This window comes from Phaseolus vulgaris, chromosome 5, assembly GCF_000499845.2.
Source record: "Phaseolus vulgaris cultivar G19833 chromosome 5, P. vulgaris v2.0, whole genome shotgun sequence".
In the NCBI taxonomy this organism is placed as follows: Eukaryota; Viridiplantae; Streptophyta; class Magnoliopsida; order Fabales; family Fabaceae; genus Phaseolus; species Phaseolus vulgaris.
This window is the reverse complement of record NC_023755.2, coordinates 38,170,839-38,193,679: the sequence shown is the minus strand read 5'-3', so window position 1 is coordinate 38,193,679 and position 22,841 is coordinate 38,170,839. Positions and strand designations below refer to the sequence as shown.

Here is a 22,841-nt window from a genome sequence, read left to right as displayed (position 1 = left end):
TTAGAAAAAAAATCAGGAGTAGATTGGGTAGATGGAAATGTAGATTCCTCTCGCTGACTGGGAGAATTTGTCTGATTAAGTCGGTTCTTTCATTTATACCATTGTTTTACTTTCTCTGTATAAAGTTCCTACTTTGGTGCTGAAGGAGATTGTGAAACTACAGAGAAACTTCCTCTGGGGTTAGGTTTGTTGTTTTTGCGGGGTGGAAGTGGAGACAACAAGACATTTATTTTTTGTTTGTAGAACTGCTTGGCTAGTTTGAAACCAGTGTTATGCTTGGTTAGAGTTGGTGTCAGTTGATCACCACGATCCCATTCCACACTTTTTGCATTTCAAAATTTTCAATGTTGTCATTGTTTGGGGAAGTGTTTGGATTGTAGTTATTGGTGAGATTTTGAGACATAAGAATAAACTCATTTTTAAAGGTGGAGTGACGGATTATTCTGAAATTTTCACATTGGTCCAACCAACTAATGGTATGGTTTTGGGTTACCTCTAAAAGTGTCTTTGCTTGTTTTTTTCTATTCAGATTGGTGCATTGATCCTTTGACTTGTATGAATTTGATAAAGAGATTTTGAAATTTTAAGAATTTTTTAGAAGATTGGGATGAAGTGTTAGTCTGTTCCTGAACTTGTTTTTCGATCTTTGTTGGCCAGTATTTTTTTTTCTAGTATTTGTCTTAGTAGAAAGTTAATAATAAATTTATAGAAGAAGTGTTGTTTATTTTTATACGATTTTATATAAAGGTTTAATTACTCCTTAATTTTTTTTATATTACTGATAAAAAAGTTATACAATGTGATTAATGTGCTAATACCATCACAAATTCTACTAGTTAAATGGGGCTTCACCTATCCATAATTTTTCCTAAAACTTAATTCACCAAACTTTTCATTTAAATCTTTCTACCACCTAGATGTATAATATTTTCTAATATTTTCATTTAAGCTATCTTTTCATTAACCCTTATTTCTCGACCTCATTCTTCACTGATTTTATTAAACAGTTTTATATCTTTTATTTATTTGTGACCCCATTCTTCACTGATTTTATTAAACACTTTTATTATATATTTTATTTCTGACGCACCCTCCTATTTTTGTTGGCATAAATTATCCAGCTTACCCAATTAATCTTTCTCCTTTCCTTCCAATCCTAAAAAAAAAGTTTATTTATATATTCCTAATTATTTTACACACTGGTTGAGACTTTATATAAAGGAAAAATAATATAATGCTAAAGCAGTAATAATTCAGTTGATTAAGCATACGTGAAATTGTTTGTGTTAATATAAATATAATAATATTGTTTATTTGAATAAGATATCTATTCTATTTTAGAAATTTTATGTAATAATATCTACAAAATTTTTAATCATGAAGGATAAATAGTTTAATATATGCAATATTTTAATAGGAAGGATAAATAGTTTGAGGATACAATAGGATGAAATAAATAAACATTTATTAAAAAGTGAAAAGATAAATTAATTTTAAATATAGAGGAGTATAAATTATCATATGAATAAAGAGGTAATATTGATTTCTTTTTAATGTATTGGTACACGAGTTTAACACTGTTTATTTTTTCTGATAAAAAAAACTGTTAATGCAGTATAAAATAAAGTGACAATAAATGAGAAAAAGAAGTTGAAGCTTTATACGATTTTTTTAGTTTTTTTTTTAAATTCTTTTATTTTACCTCTGCATAAGTTAAATCTTTTTAATTGATTTTTTATAATATTTTATTGAGTTTATGAAGTTTTGATAAATAAAAATTTTGTTTTAAAAAAATATAGAAAAAGAAATTGTGCATGATTAAATATTTTTTTGAAGGAACTGAGCATGATTAAATATTTTAATTGTGCATGATTGTCCAAATATTGTCCTCTTCTTCTTCTCCATAGACTTTCACATTTTTAAAAATGTCTTTCCCTCATTATTGAGGATCACACCTCAATCTCCTATCTCCATTTTTGAACTGAAATTATTTGGACCCCTGTAAATTTCCTTTTTTGGAATATACTAATATAATATAATATTTCAAATTTTTAAGATAACGAACTCTAAAATTAAAATAAATATTTTTATCTTAAAAATATATGAAAGATTAATAAATATTTATTTGAATCCTTGTATTAAAGTAAAATATATAAAGAGATTTTACTTAAAAATAATCTATTAAAAAAAATTAATTTTAAAAAAATAATTAGTTATTATATTAATTAAATTAGATATTACTTTTAAAATTTTAAAAACTATTGATATTTAAAATATTTTTAATTATTGATAAATATTTTTTAAATTAGTATTTAATTAACTATTAAGTTGCAGCAGGTAAAGTTCCTGTAGGTTTTGATGTGAGCGGGCTTATTTTGGCTTGGTCTTGTGGGTTTGGTTGTGGGTGAGGGTTTTTGATTTGTATTTGTGTTTTGTAATTATGTTTGTAGACATTTGGTAGTTGTTTTGTGTATATTGTTTAGATTAAAGATTGGTGGTAAGGATCCTAATAACGTAGTAGCAGATTCTTTCATTTCTTTTGAAATTTGATTTGGAGGTATGTAGAGACTGGAGATTGTTTGTTGGTTAGGTACTGAGCAAGTTAGCATGATATGTTGGCGTTAACCATTTTTTATATAAGGATTGAGACATCTTGAAGTATCTCTAAGAGTTAAAACATTCTTAAATTGCCTCATTTTATTTTATTTACTCTTTACTAATAAATTTTTTTTTAAAATTTACCTAAATAACACAATGAACAGTACACGTACCAAAACCAGTGGTACAACAATCTTATTTTCAAGCTTCACTATTGTGGATAAAACTATTTTAACACCCTGCATTTCTCCATTACAACCATTTAAAAATCCTAAATAATAATAAGATATTAATTTAAGTTATTTAATTAGATTATTAATAAAAAATGGTTGTAAGTGAAGAAAGTATAAATCTTAAAAAATGTCTAACTACCAGTTCTCTTCAATAATTATATACGGGGATGTGATTTAAGTGTTCCTACAATTTTTTTATTTTTCTTTCACTAGTGATTCCAATAGACATATATAAAAGATTAAATATTAAAAAATTAGACACTGTTCAATACCATGTTCAATCCCATGTTGTCAGTTCTCAATGTCTCACTGTATTTATTTTATTAGAAATATACAACTTCGATCGAATTACTATATTTTAGCATCATATTTTGACATTCAAAAAGTTATACACCATTCTTGATTTGATTATTTTAATAATAAAAATATATATTGATGATCCGATATCGACTAAAGATCAGAGTCTTTTCATTGTATATAAGTGGATGTAAATTTCAACTTCATAAGCATGAGATTGAGTTAAACTTAAAGTCCACTTTGTAACGATATAAAATAAAAGATATATTTATAATTAAATGTTATTAAAATAATAATAATAAAATTTGTAATGTAAATATAAAAATGGAGAAAGGATGTTAAAATATAATCCTACTCCCATAATATGGTAAAAACTTACTTTAAATTTTAGGTTTGAATCTGATACAGAAAAGACAAAACTCTCTTTTTTTATTTCTGAAAAAGCCATGCAGTGGTAACATGGGTGGAGAGGGATCATGTAATGCCACAACACATGCTGTTCATTTCTACTGGAAAATGTTGATACTTTATTGAAATATTTGAACCAATGAGATTTCTGAGCTGTGATGCAGGGTCTTTTAGACCCTTTCCATTTATACACATACCACCAAACAGTACTAAAATATTCAAGATTAAAAAGAGATGCAACTTGTTGCTGTAAAAGGAGGTAAGAGGAAATTATTTTGTTAGTATAATGATATATTGAGAATTCTAATTTTTATATAATTATATTATAACTTTTATCTTTCATTATATATACTAATGGAAATACAGTTACGGTTGCGTTTCTGTATTCATATTTTTCATTTTCACGATGATATAAATGTAACATACATATAGAAATAATTTTGGATGAGTTTGAAAAACAAAAAAATGGAGTGCAGAGAGTGATTGCAAATAAATGCTATTTTATTTTATTTTATGTGAAATTTGGTGTAGAAATGTGTGAAAGTATGTTATTTCTTTCTTTTTGTTGTTGTCTTAAAATAAGGAATTAAGGGAATAGTGTGAGTCATATAAAAATTGATCATTAATATTAATTTAAAAATAATTTTATTTTTTTAAGTAATTCATATGAAACGATAAAATACTCCATTATATTAATAAAATAAGATATATTAAATAAGGGTAGAATTGAAATTTTTTTTTGTAAATAAAAAAATGATTATAATAAAAATTTTCTTTTATATATAGGTATAGATTTATTTCTAAATTCATCATATCAAGAGTTATATTTATCTTAAAAAGTCCACTTTTTCACAAAAAAAAGGAAAACTTTCTCTAATTTTAATTCCCCTCCTACTTGTTATTTGTGAATACCCAATTTTACTGGACAATAAAAATAAAAGAAATGGAAAAAAAAGTAGATAATTAAAGGAAAATCAGCAAATGTTACGTTTATTAGTTATTTTGACTTAATTTAAAATAAAATCTAAAATACGATTTTGCTTATTTCCCATTTTGGTTCTTTTGAGGAGAGGTCTCAACAAGGAAGATTTATTAGAATGAATGTGATTTTTCTTATTTCATATTTTTCTTTTGCAACCAAGTTCCAGAATTATCGAGCCAAAAATTTGCAAAAGGGAAGTTGACTTAAAAATTAAAAGCTGTAATAATACAGTTTTAATTTTTCTATATTATATTTTGCTACATATATTAAAAATTATAAAAATAGAAGAATCTTCTTTTTTATTTTAAAATTTAATTGTTTATATTTGAAGTGAAGTGACACGTTTAAAATGGCAAATGTATGATGACAGTCCAAACCTAATTTACATGTGCTTGGATTGCATGACACGATGTTCAACCTGGATGGATGGGATGAGATTCCCTCATTTTTTTTATATATTATATCAATTTAAAAAATTATAGATTTCTTATTTTTTTAAAGAATATTATTAAAATATTATTTTTTAATAGATGCAATATATATTCCTATATAAAAGGATTTTCCTCTTAACTATAATTTTATTTTATTATAATTATATTCATATACTTATGTTTTATTTTATTATTTTAAAAATATATGAGAGGAAATATTTATCATGAATTCTTTATTTTTAAAAACTAAATTTTTGAATTTTGAATTATGAATTATGAATTATGGAGTAATTATAAACATAATTCAAAATGTTTTGAGTGACTCCTCTTCTCACTTATTCAATCAAATATTTTCCTTCAAATTCCATTCTTCTCCATCTCTTCTTTAGTGGTTGAGTTTTTCTTCTTCTATACAGGTGAAGGTTATGATCCCATGATTCTCACGAATGCTTCTGATAATGAACATCACTTCGGCTACTCCCAACACTACATCGTTAAGGAGTTCATTTGTCGATCGTACTGCCACCAAGAGCACACCTCAAGGCAAATTATATGTACTCATGGTCAAATTATATGTTGCATTATCAAGAGGTGTTTCTTAAACTTCAACAAAAATTCTTATTAAAGAAGGACACCTTGAAGAAGAAGATGAAAATTTTACAAAAAACGTTGTTTATAAAAATATTTTGTTATTTAAAAAATCAAGTATTGTTCATTTTATTTATGTATGACACATAAAGATAAGTGTATATGTGAATTGTGAATATTCTATTTACACTATTTGTTATTATATATATATATATATATATATATTTTTTTTTTTTATTTTTTTTATCAGCAATAAAAAAATCAATAAATGAGAACCACTTTAGGGGTGGTCAAACCCTTTTACAAACACACATACAATTTAACTCCTAACTCGACACCCAAAACTGCTGGTCAAAAGACCAACCAAACCAAGCACTAACTAGTTTTACCGAATCAGCCGTATACAAGCCAAAGGATCCAGAACCCAACAGGGATAGGAAAAATAAACTTCGCGGGACTTTGCAGCAATCCAAGACCACACCTTTACTTGTGCTGAGGCAAAAACTTCTAACACATCTGCCACTCCTCCATTAAAGACGACCGAGTTCCTATGCTTCCAAATTTCACTCACAATTCCAACCCAAATTGCCCCCCAAACATCATTAACCGAAACAGATGCCTGACTCAACCTGAATTGAACATTATATATTAAAGATAACATAATATACATGAGCCCTTATTGCTGAATGAACATATCAACACAAAAGATTTACACATTTATCTACACCACAAACAAGTAATTATCAATATATGTGTATGTGTGTATTTTGTAATTTATTCATAATTGACATTCTTTCGTAGAAAACAAAATTTGTAAAAATGGAACACTTAGAAGAATGATTAATCACTCGCATGGGTTTAGCCAATTCACACCAAGATATAATAATTTTACATAATAGTGATGATAATGACAAAAAAAAAAAGAAATGCATATACATAGACGTGAGAGTAGCTATATTCCTGCTCCTTTTAATAGAAAGGATAAATAGTTTGAGGATAAAATAGGAAGAAATAAATTAAAATTTATTAAAAAGTGAAAAAGATAAATTAATCTTAAGAATAGAAGACTGGAAATTATGGTATGAATAAAGAGGTATAATTACGATGAATATTATTGTCGAAATATTATTTTGAAAACTGAATAGTATAAGTCACCACTTTATTATTTTTTATTTTTTTTATTATACATTCACTACTTTATTATTGGTTAAATATTTTAATATTGTTAACGCTGTATAAAATAAAGTGAGAATAAAGGAAAATGAAGAAGAAGAAGAAGCTGTAATAAATTTTTGTTGGAAGGATACAGTGGGCTTGCCCGTGACTGGAGAAGACTGTTCTCTCCTTGTCTAGACAGAGTGTCACAATTAAAGAAACAAAAATGACTTTTTGACTCTTGTAAAGAAACAGAAACAGAGTGTCACTATTTTCAAAATTTATGAACTTGGTTACTTGGATAATTTTGAAAAACTTTATGAAAGTTTGTAAGTATTTTTTTCCAAAAAATATTTTTATTGACCCATAAACTCAATAAATTTTGATTTAAATAGATTTTAAATGATTTTTTAGAAAGTGATATTTAAATTTAACTTAACTAATATGGTAAATTTTACACTGGTATAATATGAAATGTTATTATTGATTCAAAATCTCTACAGTGTAAAAAAATTATAAATTTAAGATTTGGAAATATTTCATGGTTTTTGGGTCGCGTAAAAGATTTTGGAAATATGTTGATATGAAATAGTATTTGAAGTCTTTACACTTAAATAACATATTGAGTTATAAAAAAATACTTTTTATTTTAAAAAATATATAATATATTAATTAAAGTGTGAAATTTACCAAAATCCTATGTTAAAGTAAAAAGTATAAAAAAAATTAATTAAAAGTCACATATTACAGTTGAATACAATAAATTCAAATTTTATATAGTAACTTTTATAATAAAAATCGTCTAATATTTTATTATGAAGTTGTTATTAGACTTCGATTTTTTTTAATATTTTTTTTAAAAAATTATCTTCACGTGTATAATTTTAGTTTATTATTTTTTTAAAATAAAAGTGATTTATTTAATTTTAGCTAGATCTAGTCTTTGTGTAGGTAATGCTTTCAAGTATTTTTTAAAGTCAGTATCTATACGCGTGAAAAGAAGTATCCGTTCACTCTCTCTCCTAAAGTAACATTTTTACGTATGCATACACTTTATTTTTCTTTTCTTTACGTGTTTATATCAAATAATTTTTTCTACATATTTAGTCATTTCAGTTTTTAATTTAAATTTATAAATTAAATTCTATAATTATAAATTCGTGTTTTTTACATTTTTAAAGATAATATTCAGGTGTTTCTTAAAAATGTAATTAGATTTCTTAGACGAAAAATTTTAAATATTTTTTTCTCGGTTAAATTGATTTTTGTTTTAGTTGAAAGCTAAAATAAAAATTGAAATTAGTTATATTAAATGTTTAAATCGAAGTAGAAGTTTTTATTTAATATAAATAGATTAATTTTGTGAATCCATTATGCATAAACACTCATCCATGTAATTACGAGGAAGAAGAATATAGTATAACTTAAAAGAGAAAAACTAACAAGAATGGCAATAGAATAAAGACAATTAGAAGAAGATGCACATGTAGATATAGAACACTGATAAATAATTTTATTGTAAACATTATTTTATTCAAAATACCTCATTCTTATCTACTCTCATCCACCACTTTAAAACAATTATTATGATATACATTTATAGCAGGAACTAAGAGTTTTTGAGCACTATAAAAGGGGACGCTTAGGGAAACATTATGCATTAAGCAGAAACAGTATTCATCACTGAATATGGCACGTAAAGGGTTTATGCTCTTGGTGTTCTTGGCTCTTGTTAACACATTTTCATTGATTAGTGTTGCACAACAAGAGTCATCTGTTGTTGAAGTTCATTCTCTCAATCGTAGCAGTTTTCCCACAAGTTTTGTTTTTGGAACTGCATCTGCGTCTTATCAAGTAAATTTTTTTCTTATTCTCCTTGTAAAATCCTTCACATTTCTCCATTTTCTTATGTTTCTTTATCATATGTACGTATAGTACGAAGGTGCAGCAAACGAAGGTGGAAGAAAACCGAGTGTGTGGGATGAATACACCCACAAACATCCAGGTTTTGTTTGTTGTGTTTCAATCTCTCATAATATCATATTCGTATACACTTTTTAACTTAAAAGTAGTTGACAATAGTCTCATTATAATGTTTATTAACTTGCAGAGAGGATAAACAATAGAAGTAATGGAGATGTAGCTGTTGATCAATATAATCGCTACAAGGTAAACTCAGAATTCTCAGTGATAAAAACATAGATTCAATCAAAAAATCACTTATCTCTCTCCTTTAATGTAATTTTTTTATTGTTTTCCATTTATATAACAGGATGATATTCAGATAATGAAGGATATGAATCTTGATGCATATAGGTTTTCCATCTCATGGTCTAGAATCCTACCAAGTACGATAAAAGTTGATGAATAACTATTGTTTTTTTTGTGTGGTTATTGTAGTTGGATCTTTCATGCTAATTATTTCAATCTTTTTTAAAATTATGAATAGATGGAAAACGAAGTGGAGGTATAAACCAAGAAGGAATCAACTATTACAACAACCTCATCGATAATTTGCTTGCCAACGGTCGCCATTTTAATCTCTTATTTTTTCTTTACATTTCAAAATAAATTTTCAAGTAAGTGACCATAAATATATATATATATATATATATATATATATAATTTTAATCTTGCAGGTCTACAACCATATGTCACACTTTTTCACTGGGATCTTCCTCAAGTTTTGGAAGAAGAATACAAAGGTTTCCTAAGTCCTCGCGTTGCGTAAGATACCAAATATACATTTTCTATTCAAAATAAGTAGTAACATAATTACAAATATATGCCATACATAGTTATTAATTTTTTAAGATGACATTACATGAGACAACTAAATTAGATAAATACATGATATGGTTCAACTAAATTATTAGATATTTTCTTAAGTTGGCATTAGTATTTTTTTTTATGTTAAAATGAAAAGAAAACAAAATTAGATAAACACGTGTACTTAAAAGAAATGAAGTTTACTTAAAATTATATTATTGACTAAATTCTTTTGATGTAAAATAAATAAATATTGATTCAATTTTATAGGAAATCAACCAAATAAACGTGAGAATGTTAAGAGAGTTTGAACCATGCACAATGCTTTATCAAAGTTATGTGGAATATCAAAATATGGTAAAGGAAGATTTGCTTTTATGCTATAAAACAATTTTTTAAATAGTTGAATTTCCTATATACAAAACTCTTGAATGATATAAGATGATACACTTTAGTAGATACATATTAAGGAAGATAATTCTTTTTAATATGCTATTTTTTTTTACTAATTATCAATTTAAAATAATGATTTTGTTGTATTCTTGATTTTCAGAGGTGATTTTCGAGATTATGCAGAAGTTTGTTTCGAAAAATTTGGAGACAGGGTGAAACATTGGATTACTCTGAATGAGCCATGGTCCTACAGTAATAATGGTTATGCAGTTGGGAGTTTTGTGCCAGGTCGATGCTCTAAATGGGTAGATTCAACTTGTCTTGGTGGTGACTCGGGAACAGAACCTTACATAGTTACACATAATCTACTACTTTCTCATGCAGCCGCTGTTGATGTGTACAAGAAAAAGTTTAAGGTGTTTTTAGCTTTCATGAGAAATTTTAATTCTTCCACATTTTATTAGATTTTGACATTATTTGAGGGTTCAAGTACTCTAGTATAACTCTTTTAATTATTTAACATCTAGAACACTTTATGCAGAATACTCAGAAAGGAATCATTGGCATAACACTTATTTCTCATTGGTTTGAACCATTTTCAAATAGCCAAGCAGATAAAGATGCTTCTAAACGAGCACTTGACTTCATGTTTGGATGGTAAGTGCTTAAATCTACATGAGAAGAACATCATGAGAACACACATTATTGAAAAGAATATATGTAGTTGATTTTATGTCTTTTATTTTCAACCACTCTAAAAATTGATATTTTCACATGTAATAATAATTATAGGTACATGGAACCATTGAGATCAGGAAAGTATCCACAGAGCATGATTTCTCTAGTCGGTAAACGATTGCCAAAGTTCTCTAATGAAGAATCGAAACTTCTTGCTGGTTCATTTGATTTTCTTGGACTAAACTATTACACCACTTACTATGCTGCCAATGCATCCCAAAACTACAAACCAAGTTATACTACAGATGCAAATGTTAAACAATTAAGTGAGAAAACCTTTTATATATTAATTATTTAATTACTTAATTAAGTTATAAATGTTGAATTTGTGATAATCACATTTTGCTTTTGTTTTGTTGGCCAGCTGCTCGCAATGGGGTTTCCATTGGTCCACGAGTATGTATTTGATCATGTCAAATTGTACATATATATCCTTATTATTTTATTGATTTTTCTATAAATTAATTTGTAATTGTACATGCAGTATGGTGCAGATTGGTTATATATCTACCCCAAAGGAATTAGAGAACTATTGCTTTATACCAAAATCACGTATAATAGTCCTTTCATCTACATAACAGAAAATGGTAATTATTTCAAAATTCATTTTTATTATCTTCAAAATATATTTTTAAGTAAATACTAAAACTAAATTATTAAAAATATAGAATTTTTTAATATAATTTTGTATCTATATATAACTTTTTCCTCTAACATGTTACTTTTATTTGTAGGAATGGGTGATTTCAATGATCCAACACTATCCGTTAATGAAATGCTTCAAGATACTTATAGAATTGATTATTTTTATCGTCATCTTTATTATTTACTCTCAGCAATGAGGTAATACATTATTTTTCACATATTAATATTTATATTTTTTAAAAGTCTAACATAATTTTATTTTCTGACTTTATAAGGGATGGCGTACGAGTAAAGGGATATTTTGCATGGTCATTGTTGGACAATTTTGAATGGAAAGATGGTTATAGTGTGCGATTTGGACTAAATTATGTGGATTATAATCATGGTTTGCAGCGACATGCCAAACAATCTGCAAAATGGTTCAAAGCTTTCCTTAAAAAGCGTTAGACTTAAAGGGATACTAGCTTCATATCGTCTACCACACACTCTTGTATTAGACTTTATAAAGTTTGTTTGATGTAACACAACTTATTTAATAATATTCAATAAAGTGTGTGTTTGTTATTTTTTTAATTAATTTATTGAAGCTTATTTATTATTTCCTCTTTCCTTTTTTAAGTATGATGTTATACTCTTATTTTTCACCAATTTTTAAATTGATTATATACATGCATTTATTTTAATGTAGAAGTGAAAAAGGTAAAACAGAAAATCGCATAAATATTTTATTAAAGTGAAAAAAATTATTACATGCTTTTTCTAAACGAAACTAAAACAATCTAACACCCAAAAAGTATATAGTTTTTGGTATAATAAAACACACAAACTACATATTATTATCTTATGCTCATATTTAATTAATATTTATATTACATAACCAACTATATACATAACAAAAAGGAAAATAATATAAAATGACGTAACTAAGTGTTTCTTTAAGGAAAGAGGAAGAGAAAATCCAATTTATATAGTTTGTATAAAGGTTAGATCATCCCTAAAATGATTTATATTTATTAATTATTTAATACTGATAAAAAAATAAAATAAAAGGAAAATAATATAAAATGACGTAATGTAAGTCTACAAGCCTTTTTGTAGCTTTAGTAGAATCATATGTTCTAATATTGAAATATAATCATAGTGCAGATTATAAAATACAAAAAAAAAAAGTTGAATTAACTATTCAATTCAACATAGAAACAAGTATAAATAAAACAAAAGGATGAATTAACTATTAACTTATTAACTTGTAACACCTAAAAATATATCTAACTATTACCAAACAGATTCTACATATTTCTATGCAAATTTAGAGTTTTTTAAGAGATTGTTAATACATAATTAAGACTTATACAAATACAAATATTTACAATATAAAATTCAAAAGAATGTCTTAACAATAATAGAAACTAATTTAGAAACAATTTTTTTTTTAGTTTTTAAAATGATCTCTAATTTAGTTACTATAATAACTAATTATTTTTGTTTCTAAAATTGATTTCTATATCATATTTTTCTTACAGTGATAATGTAGGTGAACAACAATTTTTTATTAATAAAATATATCATTTTTTTTATTTTTTTTTTCTATATGAGATATACAACTCGATACTCGATCTAAACACACTTAGTTGAGGAGTAGAGAGGGGAATGGAATGACATAATAGGAGTAGATGGAGGTGTGTGTTTTTATCTTTGGGAGATGGAGGTAGCAGTGATATGAGATAGCAGGTCACATGTTGCTACTCATACAAAGGAAGACCACAAACAATATATATTTACTTTAAATATCACTTTTTATATAACAGTTGGAACATCTTAATATTTCAATTAAATCATTTCATTTTTTATCAATAAGAATTTAACCAAACTGAGCTAGTAATTATGATTAATATTGATTCACATAACACACACTATATATATATATATATATATATTCTTACATTGTAATACAATTAGTAATTAAAATATATTAAATAAAAAATAAAAAATAATTTAAATTATGTGAAAATATTTTTTTATTCTAAAACATAGTCTACAAGAAAATCATGAAATAAAAACCAATTTTTAGAGATAAAAAATAATTAGTTGCTATAGTGATTAAATTAGAAACTATATTATAGACTAAAAAATTTTTGGTTTCTAAATTAATTTTTATTATTGTTAAATGATTTCTAAATTGGTATCTAATTAGCCACCAATATTTTTACTATTAAATTTAGAAACTAAATAATTAGTAGTTAAAACCTTGTTAACTAATTAGATACTAATTTAGAAACTATTTAACAATAATATAAACTAATTTAGAAACTAATTTTTTTTTAGTTTCTAAAATGATATCTAATTTAGTTACTATAACAACTAATTATTTTTTGTCTCTAAAATTAGTTTCAATTTCATGTTTTTTCTTGCAATGATAACCTTTTATTAAGATTTTATAATAATCATTCTTTATTTTTATTTAAAATCTATTTCAACTCAAATTTATATCAAATAATCGAATATGTTAATACCCAATTTATAACTAGACAAAAGTTTAATTTGAAATGAGTTGTACTTATTTAAATATTTTTAAGTTAATGATAATTCAATTTTAATAATTTTAAAATATATAAATTTATAATATTATCTATTTTATCATATCAATTAAATTATTTTTTAAAATTTATTTGTTTATCTTTATTTTTCATTCACTTTCTCTATGTTTAAATATCTTCTTATTGGACTCTTTCTCTATATCATTTCACTCCAAGAAAAACATGAAATAGAAACCAATTATAGAGACAAAAAATAATTAATTGCTATAGTAACTAAATTAGAAACCATTTTAGAAAAAAAAAAAATTTTAAATTAGTTTTTATTATTGTTAAATGATTTCTAAATTGATATCTAATTAGCAACCAAGGTTTTAACTACAAATTAAATAATTTCTAAATTTGATAGCAAAAAACTTTGTTGCTAATTAGATAACAATTTAGAAATCATTAAACAATAATAAAAACTAATTTAGAAACTAAAATTTTTTAGTTTTTAAAATTGTTTTTAATTTAATCATTAATAACTAATTATTTTTTATCATTAAAAATTAATTTTTATTTTTTAATTTTCTTGTAGTAGCTCAAATCACACCAATCCAATGTATAGTCAAACGATTTATTGTTTGTTAATACTGTAAAAAAAACGGTATATTGTTATTATTTACAGTTGTTAAAAGAATGCCAAATCAGAATAATGGTGTCAAAGCATTTTTTTCTATAAAATTAACTAAGGGACATTTTTTTTTCTTCAGAAAATGACAAAAAAATTATAATTTTGTATTGAGAATTTGCCATTGTGTCTTATCAGACAGAGTGTCGCACTTAATTTCCTTTTATTTACCTATCTCATTTATAGTATCTCGATTTCTCGCAACGAAATGACGAGACTAATTATAAAAAGAAATTATTGCATTTATAAAGATTTCAGTGTTTTCATACTTTTTTTCAACAGAAATCATTATTGTAGTATGATTTTATTTATTTATTTTTATTTAACTTGTGTTTTTTTTTATATTTTTAAAAATAATATCTAGACATTAATAATTTTTTAAATATGAGAGTCTTTTAGATGATAAACTTTGAATAATTTTTTTATAAATTGAGCTAAATTAAATATTATCTATTGAAAATTAAATAAAATCAAAATAAATTATAGTAAATATTTAAATTAAAGAAGAAATTTGATTTAATATAATTTTTTTTACATATATCTTCAATCATACAATGGACAAAGACAAAATCAAAAAATAAAAAGATACCTCATTCTTATCCACTCCCATTCGCCACTGTCTGTTAAAACATTATTATGATATATAATTATTGTAGTACATAAAGTTTTTTAGCACTATAAAAAAGGGACGCTTAGACCTAACATCATGCATTAAGCAGAAACAGTATTCATCACTGAAGATGGCAAATAACGGGTTTCTTTTCTTGGTGTTCTTCGTTCTCTTTACCACATTTTCATCGATTAGTTTTGCACAACAACAATCATCTGTTGTTGAAGTTGTTTCTCTTAATCGTAGCAGTTTTCCCACAGGTTTTGTCTTTGGAACTGCATCTGCGGCTTACCAGGTAAATATTTTCTTATTCTCTTCGCAAAACCCTTCATATTTCACCATTTTCTTATGTTTCTTCATCACATATGTACGTATAGTATGAAGGTGCGGCAAATGAAGGTGGAAGAAAACCAAGTGTATGGGATGAATACACCCATAAGCATCCAGGTTTTGTTTGTTGGGTTTCAATCTCTCATAATATAATATAAACTATGTTATACTTTTTAAACTTTAAAATAGTTCATAATATATGATTGTAATGTGTAAAAACTTGCAGAGAGGATAAACGATAGAAGTAATGGAGATGTAGCAGTTGACCAATATCATCGCTATAAGGTAAACTCCAAATTCTTAGTGATAACAACATATGTTAAAGGGGTTTTTGATTATTATGGGGTTATTTTTTTTTGCTTTTTACCAAAATGGGGTTGTTTAAAAAAAATTACAAATTTATGGAATTCGGCACGACTTCATATGCACAAATCGTCCTAATTAGACACGACTATGTCATGTCATACTGAAGTCGTGCCAACTTGACACAACTTCTGTCATGTCATACTGTAGTCGTGCCAACTTGGCACGACTTCTGTCACGTCATAATTTTGTTTTTTTTTAATTTTATTGTTTATATATTGGGTAGTAAGTTATGTAATGCTAAAAATTAATTTGATACATAATTTTCTAAGAGTGTTAGTTTTAAGAAACAAAAAGTTGGATAATGGTGTATGGATCATGTTTGAATTGAATGAATAAATACATAGATAAAGAAAATGAATGTTCAAAGAGTGTTATGAATGAATAAATACATAGATAAAAAAATGTATGACGTGGCAGAAGTCGTGTCAAGTTTGACACGACTTCAGTATGACAGGACAGAAGTCATGCCAAGTTGGCACGACTTCAGTATGACAAGACAAAAGTCGTGCCAAGTTGACACGACTTCAGTATGACAGGGCAGAAGTTGTGTCTAATTGAGACGATTTGTGCATATGAAGTCGTGCCGAATTGGCACGACGTGTCTAAATTTGTAAATTTTTTTAAACAAACGCCATTTTGGTATAAAACAAAAAAAATAACCCCATCATGATCAAAAATCCTATGTTAAATGATGAAACGAATATCTATCTCCATCAATGTAATTAATTATTTTTTTTAATGTTGTTTTCAATTTATATAATAGGAAGATGTTCAGATTATGAAAAATATGAATTTGGATGCATACAGATTCTCCATCTCTTGGTCTAGAATCCTACCAAGTGAGATAAAAGTTGATGAACAATGATTAATTTAGTAATTATCGTAGTTGGATCATTCATGTTAATGATTTTAATTTTTTTGTTTAAATTATGAATAGATGGAAAGCGGAGTGGAGGGATAAACCATGAAGGAATCAATTATTACAACAACCTCATTAATAATTTGCTTGCCAATGGTCAATATTTTAATCTTTTTTTTTCTTAATGAAAGTTTACATTTCAAAATAAATTTTAACACAAGTGACAATAATTATGTATAAAATTTTAATGTTGCAGGTCTACAACCATATGTCACACTTTTTCATTGGGATCTTCCCCAAGCTTTGGAAGAAGAATATAGAGGTTTCCTAAGTCCTCGCATTGTGTAAGATGCCAAACATATTTACTATTCAAAATTAGTAATAACATAATTACAAATATATGTTATAAATAGGTATTAATTTTTTAAGATGATATGAGACAACTAAGTTAGATAAACACATGACATGATAAATTAGATTTTTTTTATCAACAAAAAATAAATAAAATAAAATGAGGTACTTCAGGGTATCCTAACCCTTACATAAAAAAAAAAAAAATTCTTGCACCAACTAGCTAAAGATCTACTAGACCTTACACAACATTACCCAAGATCACATATCACGACAAGATACAGAATCCCCAATTACATCAACCCACCGGTGAAACACATCCTCAGAATGATAAATTAGATATTTTCTTAAGTTCACATTATATATATTTTTTTGTTAAAATGGCATAAAAAACAAAATTAGACTAATATGTGTAATTATAAGAAATGAAGTAATATTTAAAATCATATTATTGACTAAATCACTAAAAAAAAATTATCGATGAAAATATCGACAAATTGGTGTACTGATAATACTTTTATTATCAACGTATTTTACAGACGGATGAAATTATTGCTGGATTTTGTCGACAGTAATTACCAAAGGATATAGTAAAACTAATTTTTTTTTAGTGCAAATCAATATCCATTTGTATTTATCGATGGACATTGATAGAATTTATCAGTCAGTAAAACGCGAAACACTTAAAAAAAATCATGAAATAAAAATCAATTTGTAGAAACCAAAATAATTAGTTGCAATAGTAATTAAATTAGAGATCATTTTAGAAACTAAAAAAAAATTTGGTTTTTAAATTAGTTTCTATTATTTTCTATTATTGTTAAATAGTTTCTAAATTGGTATCTAATTAGTAACCAAGATTTTTTTATCAAATTTAAAAATTAAATAATTAGTAGTTTTAACTTTAGTTGCTAATTAGATACCAATTTAAAAACTATTTAACAATAATAAGAAATAATTGAAACTAATTTAAAAACTAATTTTTTTTAGTTTCTAAAATTGTTTCTATTTTAGTTTCTATTGTAACTAATTATTTTGGTCTCTAAAAATTAGTTTCTATTTCATGATTTTCTTGTGAAACAATATGTTGATAATATATGTGAATATTTGTTGATAACATCTGTCAGTAAAAGAATACAAAAATATCTTTCGATAAAAATTTCATCTTTCATATTATTATAATTATAATAATAACATTAAGGTAATAATAATAACATTATTATTAATAATAATAATAACCGTAATTATAAACAAATAAATTAATATTAATGACATTATAACAATTACAATAATAATAATAACATTAATAATAAATAAGAATATTATTAATTATCAACGAAAAGTTTCACTTATACCGAATTCTTTTAATGTAAAACAAATAAATATTGATTCAATTTCATAAGAAATCAACAAAATAAGAGCCAGAATGTTAAGAAAGTTTGAATCATGTACAAAGCTTTATCATAGTTATGTGAAATTTCAAAATATGGTTAAGGAACACTTGCTATTATGCTACAAAACAATTTTTTAAATAGTTCAACTTCATGGATACAAATAATGATATATAAGATGATACATTATGCATCAAAAGGAGATAATTCTTTTTAATATGCTATTTTTTTTTACTAATTATCAATTTAAAATAATGATTTTGTTGTATTCTTGATTTCCAGAGGTGATTTTCAGGACTACGCCGAAGTTTGTTTTGAAAATTTTGGAGACCGGGTGAAATATTGGATTACTCTAAATGAGCCATGGTCCTATAGTAATAATGGTTATGCAGTTGGAAGTTTTGTACCAGGTCGATGCTCTAAATGGATAGATTCAACTTGTCTTGGTGGTGACTCAGGAACAGAACCTTACGTAGCTACACATTATCTACTACTTGCTCATGCAGTTGCGGTTGATGTGTACAAAAAAAAGTTTAAGGTTTTTTTAGCTTTCATGAGAAGTTTTAATTCTTCCACATTTTATTAGATTTTCACATTATTGTGAGGGTTCAAGTACTCTAGTATAACTCTTTTACTTATTTAACATCCATAACACTTTATGCAGAATTCTCAGAAAGGAATCATTGGCATAACACTTATTACTCATTGGTTTGAACCATATTCAAATAGCCAAGCAGATAAAGATGCTTCTGAACGAGCACTTGACTTCATGTTTGGATGGTACGTGCTTAAATATACACGAGAACACCGTAATAAGAACACACATTATTGAAAAGAATATATGTAGTTGTTTTTTTGTCTTTTGTTTTCAACCACTCTTAAATTTGATATTTTCACACGTAATAATAATTATAGGTACATGGAACCATTGATATCAGGAAAGTATCCATCGAGCATGTGTTCCTTAGTTGGTAAACGATTGCCAAAGTTCTCTAATGAAGAATCAAAACTTCTTGCTGGTTCATTTGATTTTCTTGGACTAAATTATTACACCTCTTACTATGCTGCCAATACATCCAAAAACAACAAACCAAGTTATACCACAGATGCCAATGTCCATCAATTACGTGAGAAAACCTTTTATCTATGAATTATTTGATTATTTAAATTATAAATGTTGAATTTGTGAAAATCACATTTTGCTTTTGTTTTGTTGGCCAGCTGCTCGCAATGGGGTTTTCATAGGTCCACGGGTATGTATTTGGTCATGTCAAATTGTAGATACATATATCCTTATTATTTTATTTATTTTTCTATAACTTATTTTGTAATTTTTACATGCAGTATGGTGCAGATTGGTTATATATCTACCCCAAAGGAATTAGACAACTATTGCTTTATATCAATAAAAAATACAATAGTCCTTTGATCTACATAACAGAAAATGGTAATTATATCAAATTTCATTTTTATTATCTTTAAATGTATATTCAAGTAAATACTAAAACCAAATTATCAAATATATAGAGTTTTTTTAATATAATTTTGTATCTATATATAGTTTTTTCTTCTAATATATTAATGTATGTTACTTTTATATGTAGGAATGGGTGATTTCAATGATCCAACACTATCTGTTAAAGAAATGCTTCAAGATACTTATAGAATTGATTATTTTTATCGTCATCTTTATTATCTACTCTCAGCAATAAGGTAATACATTATTTTTCACATACTACTATTTATATTTTTTAAAAATCTAACATAGTTTTTTTTATTACTTGATAAGGGATGGCGTACGAGTAAAGGGATATTTTGCATGGTCATTGTTGGACAATTTTGAATGGAAAGATGGTTATAATGTGCGATTTGGACTAAATTATGTAGATTATAAACATGGTTTGCAGCGACATGCCAAACAATCTGCAAAATGGTTCAAAACTTTTCTTCAAAAATATTAGAATTGAGATCTACTATTAGACTTTATAAAGTCTATTTAATGTAATGCAACTTATTTAATAATATTCAATAAAGTGTGTGGATTTGTTTGTTTTTTTTATTAATTCAATGAAGTTTATTTAATGTTTTTCCTTTTCTTCTCTTTACGCATGATAAATGAATATTAATTACAATTTTATTGTTTATACTGTCATTTTTCACCTATATTTTAATTAAATTACATATATATGCATTTATTTTAATATAGAAATAAAAAAGGTTAAACAAGAAATCGCATATCATCTTACTAAAATCTAAGAAAGATTTATTACATAGTGTTTTAGTATGTCTAATATAGTCTTATATAGTTCAAGAATCAATGTTAATGACAATTTAAATACATATTTCAACCTTTGCCCACCAATTTTTAAGGATAAAGTTGTAAAGAAATTATAAGTTTCAAAATGAACAATACATCAAATTATCAAACTGATCTTAATACTATCTCAACCACTTAGACATCACAACATAATTTTTTCAAAAAACACTCAAACAATGTAACACCCCAAAGTACATAGTTTTTAACAACTCCAAAAATTGGTCACTATTCAAATTATTTCGATAGCTATATTGATTAATAACCAAATGAAAAGTCCATCACTAAAAACTTTATCATTGATTTAATTAGCGATCAATTTTAGAATCGTTATTATTTAGTGATTCTCGCAAGTTAACTGTTACAACCGAAAATGTGGTCACAATTCCCATTGCTACATTTTTTGTTTTCTTAAAATAATTATTTAAAAATTGGTTGCAAATTTTCTTACAAAATCTAAAATGTTAATACAAATTTCACACAACTTCCGTTGCAAACTGACAACTTTAATAGTTATTTTAATCATAATTAAAAGTGACAACTTAAAGATGATTTTTTTAAAATAAAATCATTTATATTTTGCATAATAATTTATATAACTAGAATAAAACAAATTAAGGTTTTTCTTGGGTGTTTTTTATTTTCAAAGTTAGTTAAAAAGACTTCTAAATTTTCCTTTTACTATTTTTTTCCTTAGGAATGCTTAAGTTTGATAGAGAGATTCCTATATAGATAGTTAGTTAAGTTTTATTCTTTGTATTTGTACGTAATTTAGGAGTTTTAGTAGTTGAGAAAAAAATTAGGTTGTAACTTGATGATAAAATAAAAGATTATCATCACATTTTAAATGTTATTTAATATATTTTAGAATTTATTTTATTCAATAAGATAACAACTTCTGATGATATTATTAGTTAGTTGATTATCTTCAACTTGAACTTGATTATCTTCTTATATATTAACATATATAAGAAGAAATATTTTTATTTCTTTAAGTACACATTTTATACAATTCCTAATTCAAAATAGTATCTATTTATCTGTATATATCAACATTTTGTCAACTGTGACCCTAAATGCTATTACATTTTTATTGGTTATTACAATATTGTTTATACAAATATTAAATATTATACATATAAAATTATTGTAAAATCTTAAATTCTCTTAACAATTACACATGCCAAGTCGATTTCAAGTATAATATAAATTTCTATTATATATAAATTCTTGGTAAAAACCAATTTACTTCATCTTTTGATAATAGAGACATTTTTTTAAATATTCTTTAATCTCCTAAAAATAACTTTAAATGATACATCAATTTACAAATTAAAACGAAAATCAATTTTGATAATAATTTTTTATCAATCAAATGTAACACCTTAAATTTTAAATTCGACCAGAAGATTTTCTAAACACTACAAGAAAATCATCATGAAATATAAACTACTTTTTAGAGACCAAAATAATTACTTGCAATAGTAACTAAATTAGAGACCATTTTAGAAACTAAATAAAAAATTGGTTTCTAAATTAGTTTCTATTATTATTAAATTGTTTCTGTAACATCCCATAATTTACATATAACTATTACAATAAAAGTTCTACCAGTTTCTGTACAAACTTGGAGTTTTTCAAAAACATTCTTAATACATGATTAGGATTTATAGAAATACAAATATTTACATATCCACAACTCAAAATAAGACTCTGAAACCTCTAAGGCTCTCCTGCACCTGTATGGTCATCTGCTCGTGTACATAGTACAGTCATCGCAGTTCAAAACACAACAAGAAAAGCAAGGGTAAGCTAGTGAAAATAGAATTTTATAATATACACAATTAAATCAAAAGAGAAAACCAAATTACATGATCAATTTCTCAAATTATTCAAATTTCTTCAAATCTCAACAATAAATAATCACATAGATCTCACATGGATCTACACATCCATAATATTCAACAAACAACGTCTTTCGGAAGACTCGTATTAAGTAAGTCCTACAAGAGACTAACACCTGATCCAAAGATTACCAGCGAATCCAACAGAAAGGATCAGGGTAAGTTCAATACAACCCAAGCCGTGCATCTCATATGTCACGGTGTGCATGAACTCCCTCATCAGCTTCTCACCACCTGATATCTTAGTTTATGTGACTTAGATCATCAGTGAA

The 22,841-nt window shown here is 25.5% G+C and overlaps 2 protein-coding genes across 2 annotated transcripts; both read left to right on the top strand.

Annotated features, from left to right (window-relative positions):
* The first annotated feature begins 8,355 nt into the window (after window positions 1–8,355).
* Window positions 8,356–11,808, top strand: LOC137835778 (beta-glucosidase 12-like). The gene is made up of 13 exons (XM_068644433.1): window positions 8,356–8,546; window positions 8,628–8,697; window positions 8,803–8,861; window positions 8,965–9,040; window positions 9,142–9,219; window positions 9,332–9,419; window positions 10,015–10,270; window positions 10,396–10,511; window positions 10,647–10,858; window positions 10,957–10,988; window positions 11,077–11,179; window positions 11,327–11,435; window positions 11,513–11,808. The coding sequence occupies exons 1-13, from the start codon at window positions 8,382–8,384 to the stop codon at window positions 11,682–11,684; spliced, it is 1,536 nt and encodes a 511-aa protein (XP_068500534.1). The 5' UTR covers window positions 8,356–8,381; the 3' UTR covers window positions 11,685–11,808.
* Window positions 11,809–15,142: 3,334 nt separating this feature from the next.
* On the top strand, window positions 15,143–20,437 carry LOC137835777 (cyanogenic beta-glucosidase-like). Its single transcript, XM_068644432.1, has 13 exons — window positions 15,143–15,349; window positions 15,432–15,501; window positions 15,611–15,669; window positions 16,514–16,589; window positions 16,688–16,765; window positions 16,866–16,953; window positions 18,634–18,889; window positions 19,016–19,131; window positions 19,267–19,478; window positions 19,573–19,604; window positions 19,696–19,798; window positions 19,956–20,064; window positions 20,141–20,437. Exons 1-13 carry the CDS (start codon window positions 15,185–15,187, stop codon window positions 20,310–20,312), a joined length of 1,536 nt encoding a protein of 511 aa, XP_068500533.1. The 5' UTR covers window positions 15,143–15,184; the 3' UTR covers window positions 20,313–20,437.
* Window positions 20,438–22,841: the final 2,404 nt, after the last annotated feature.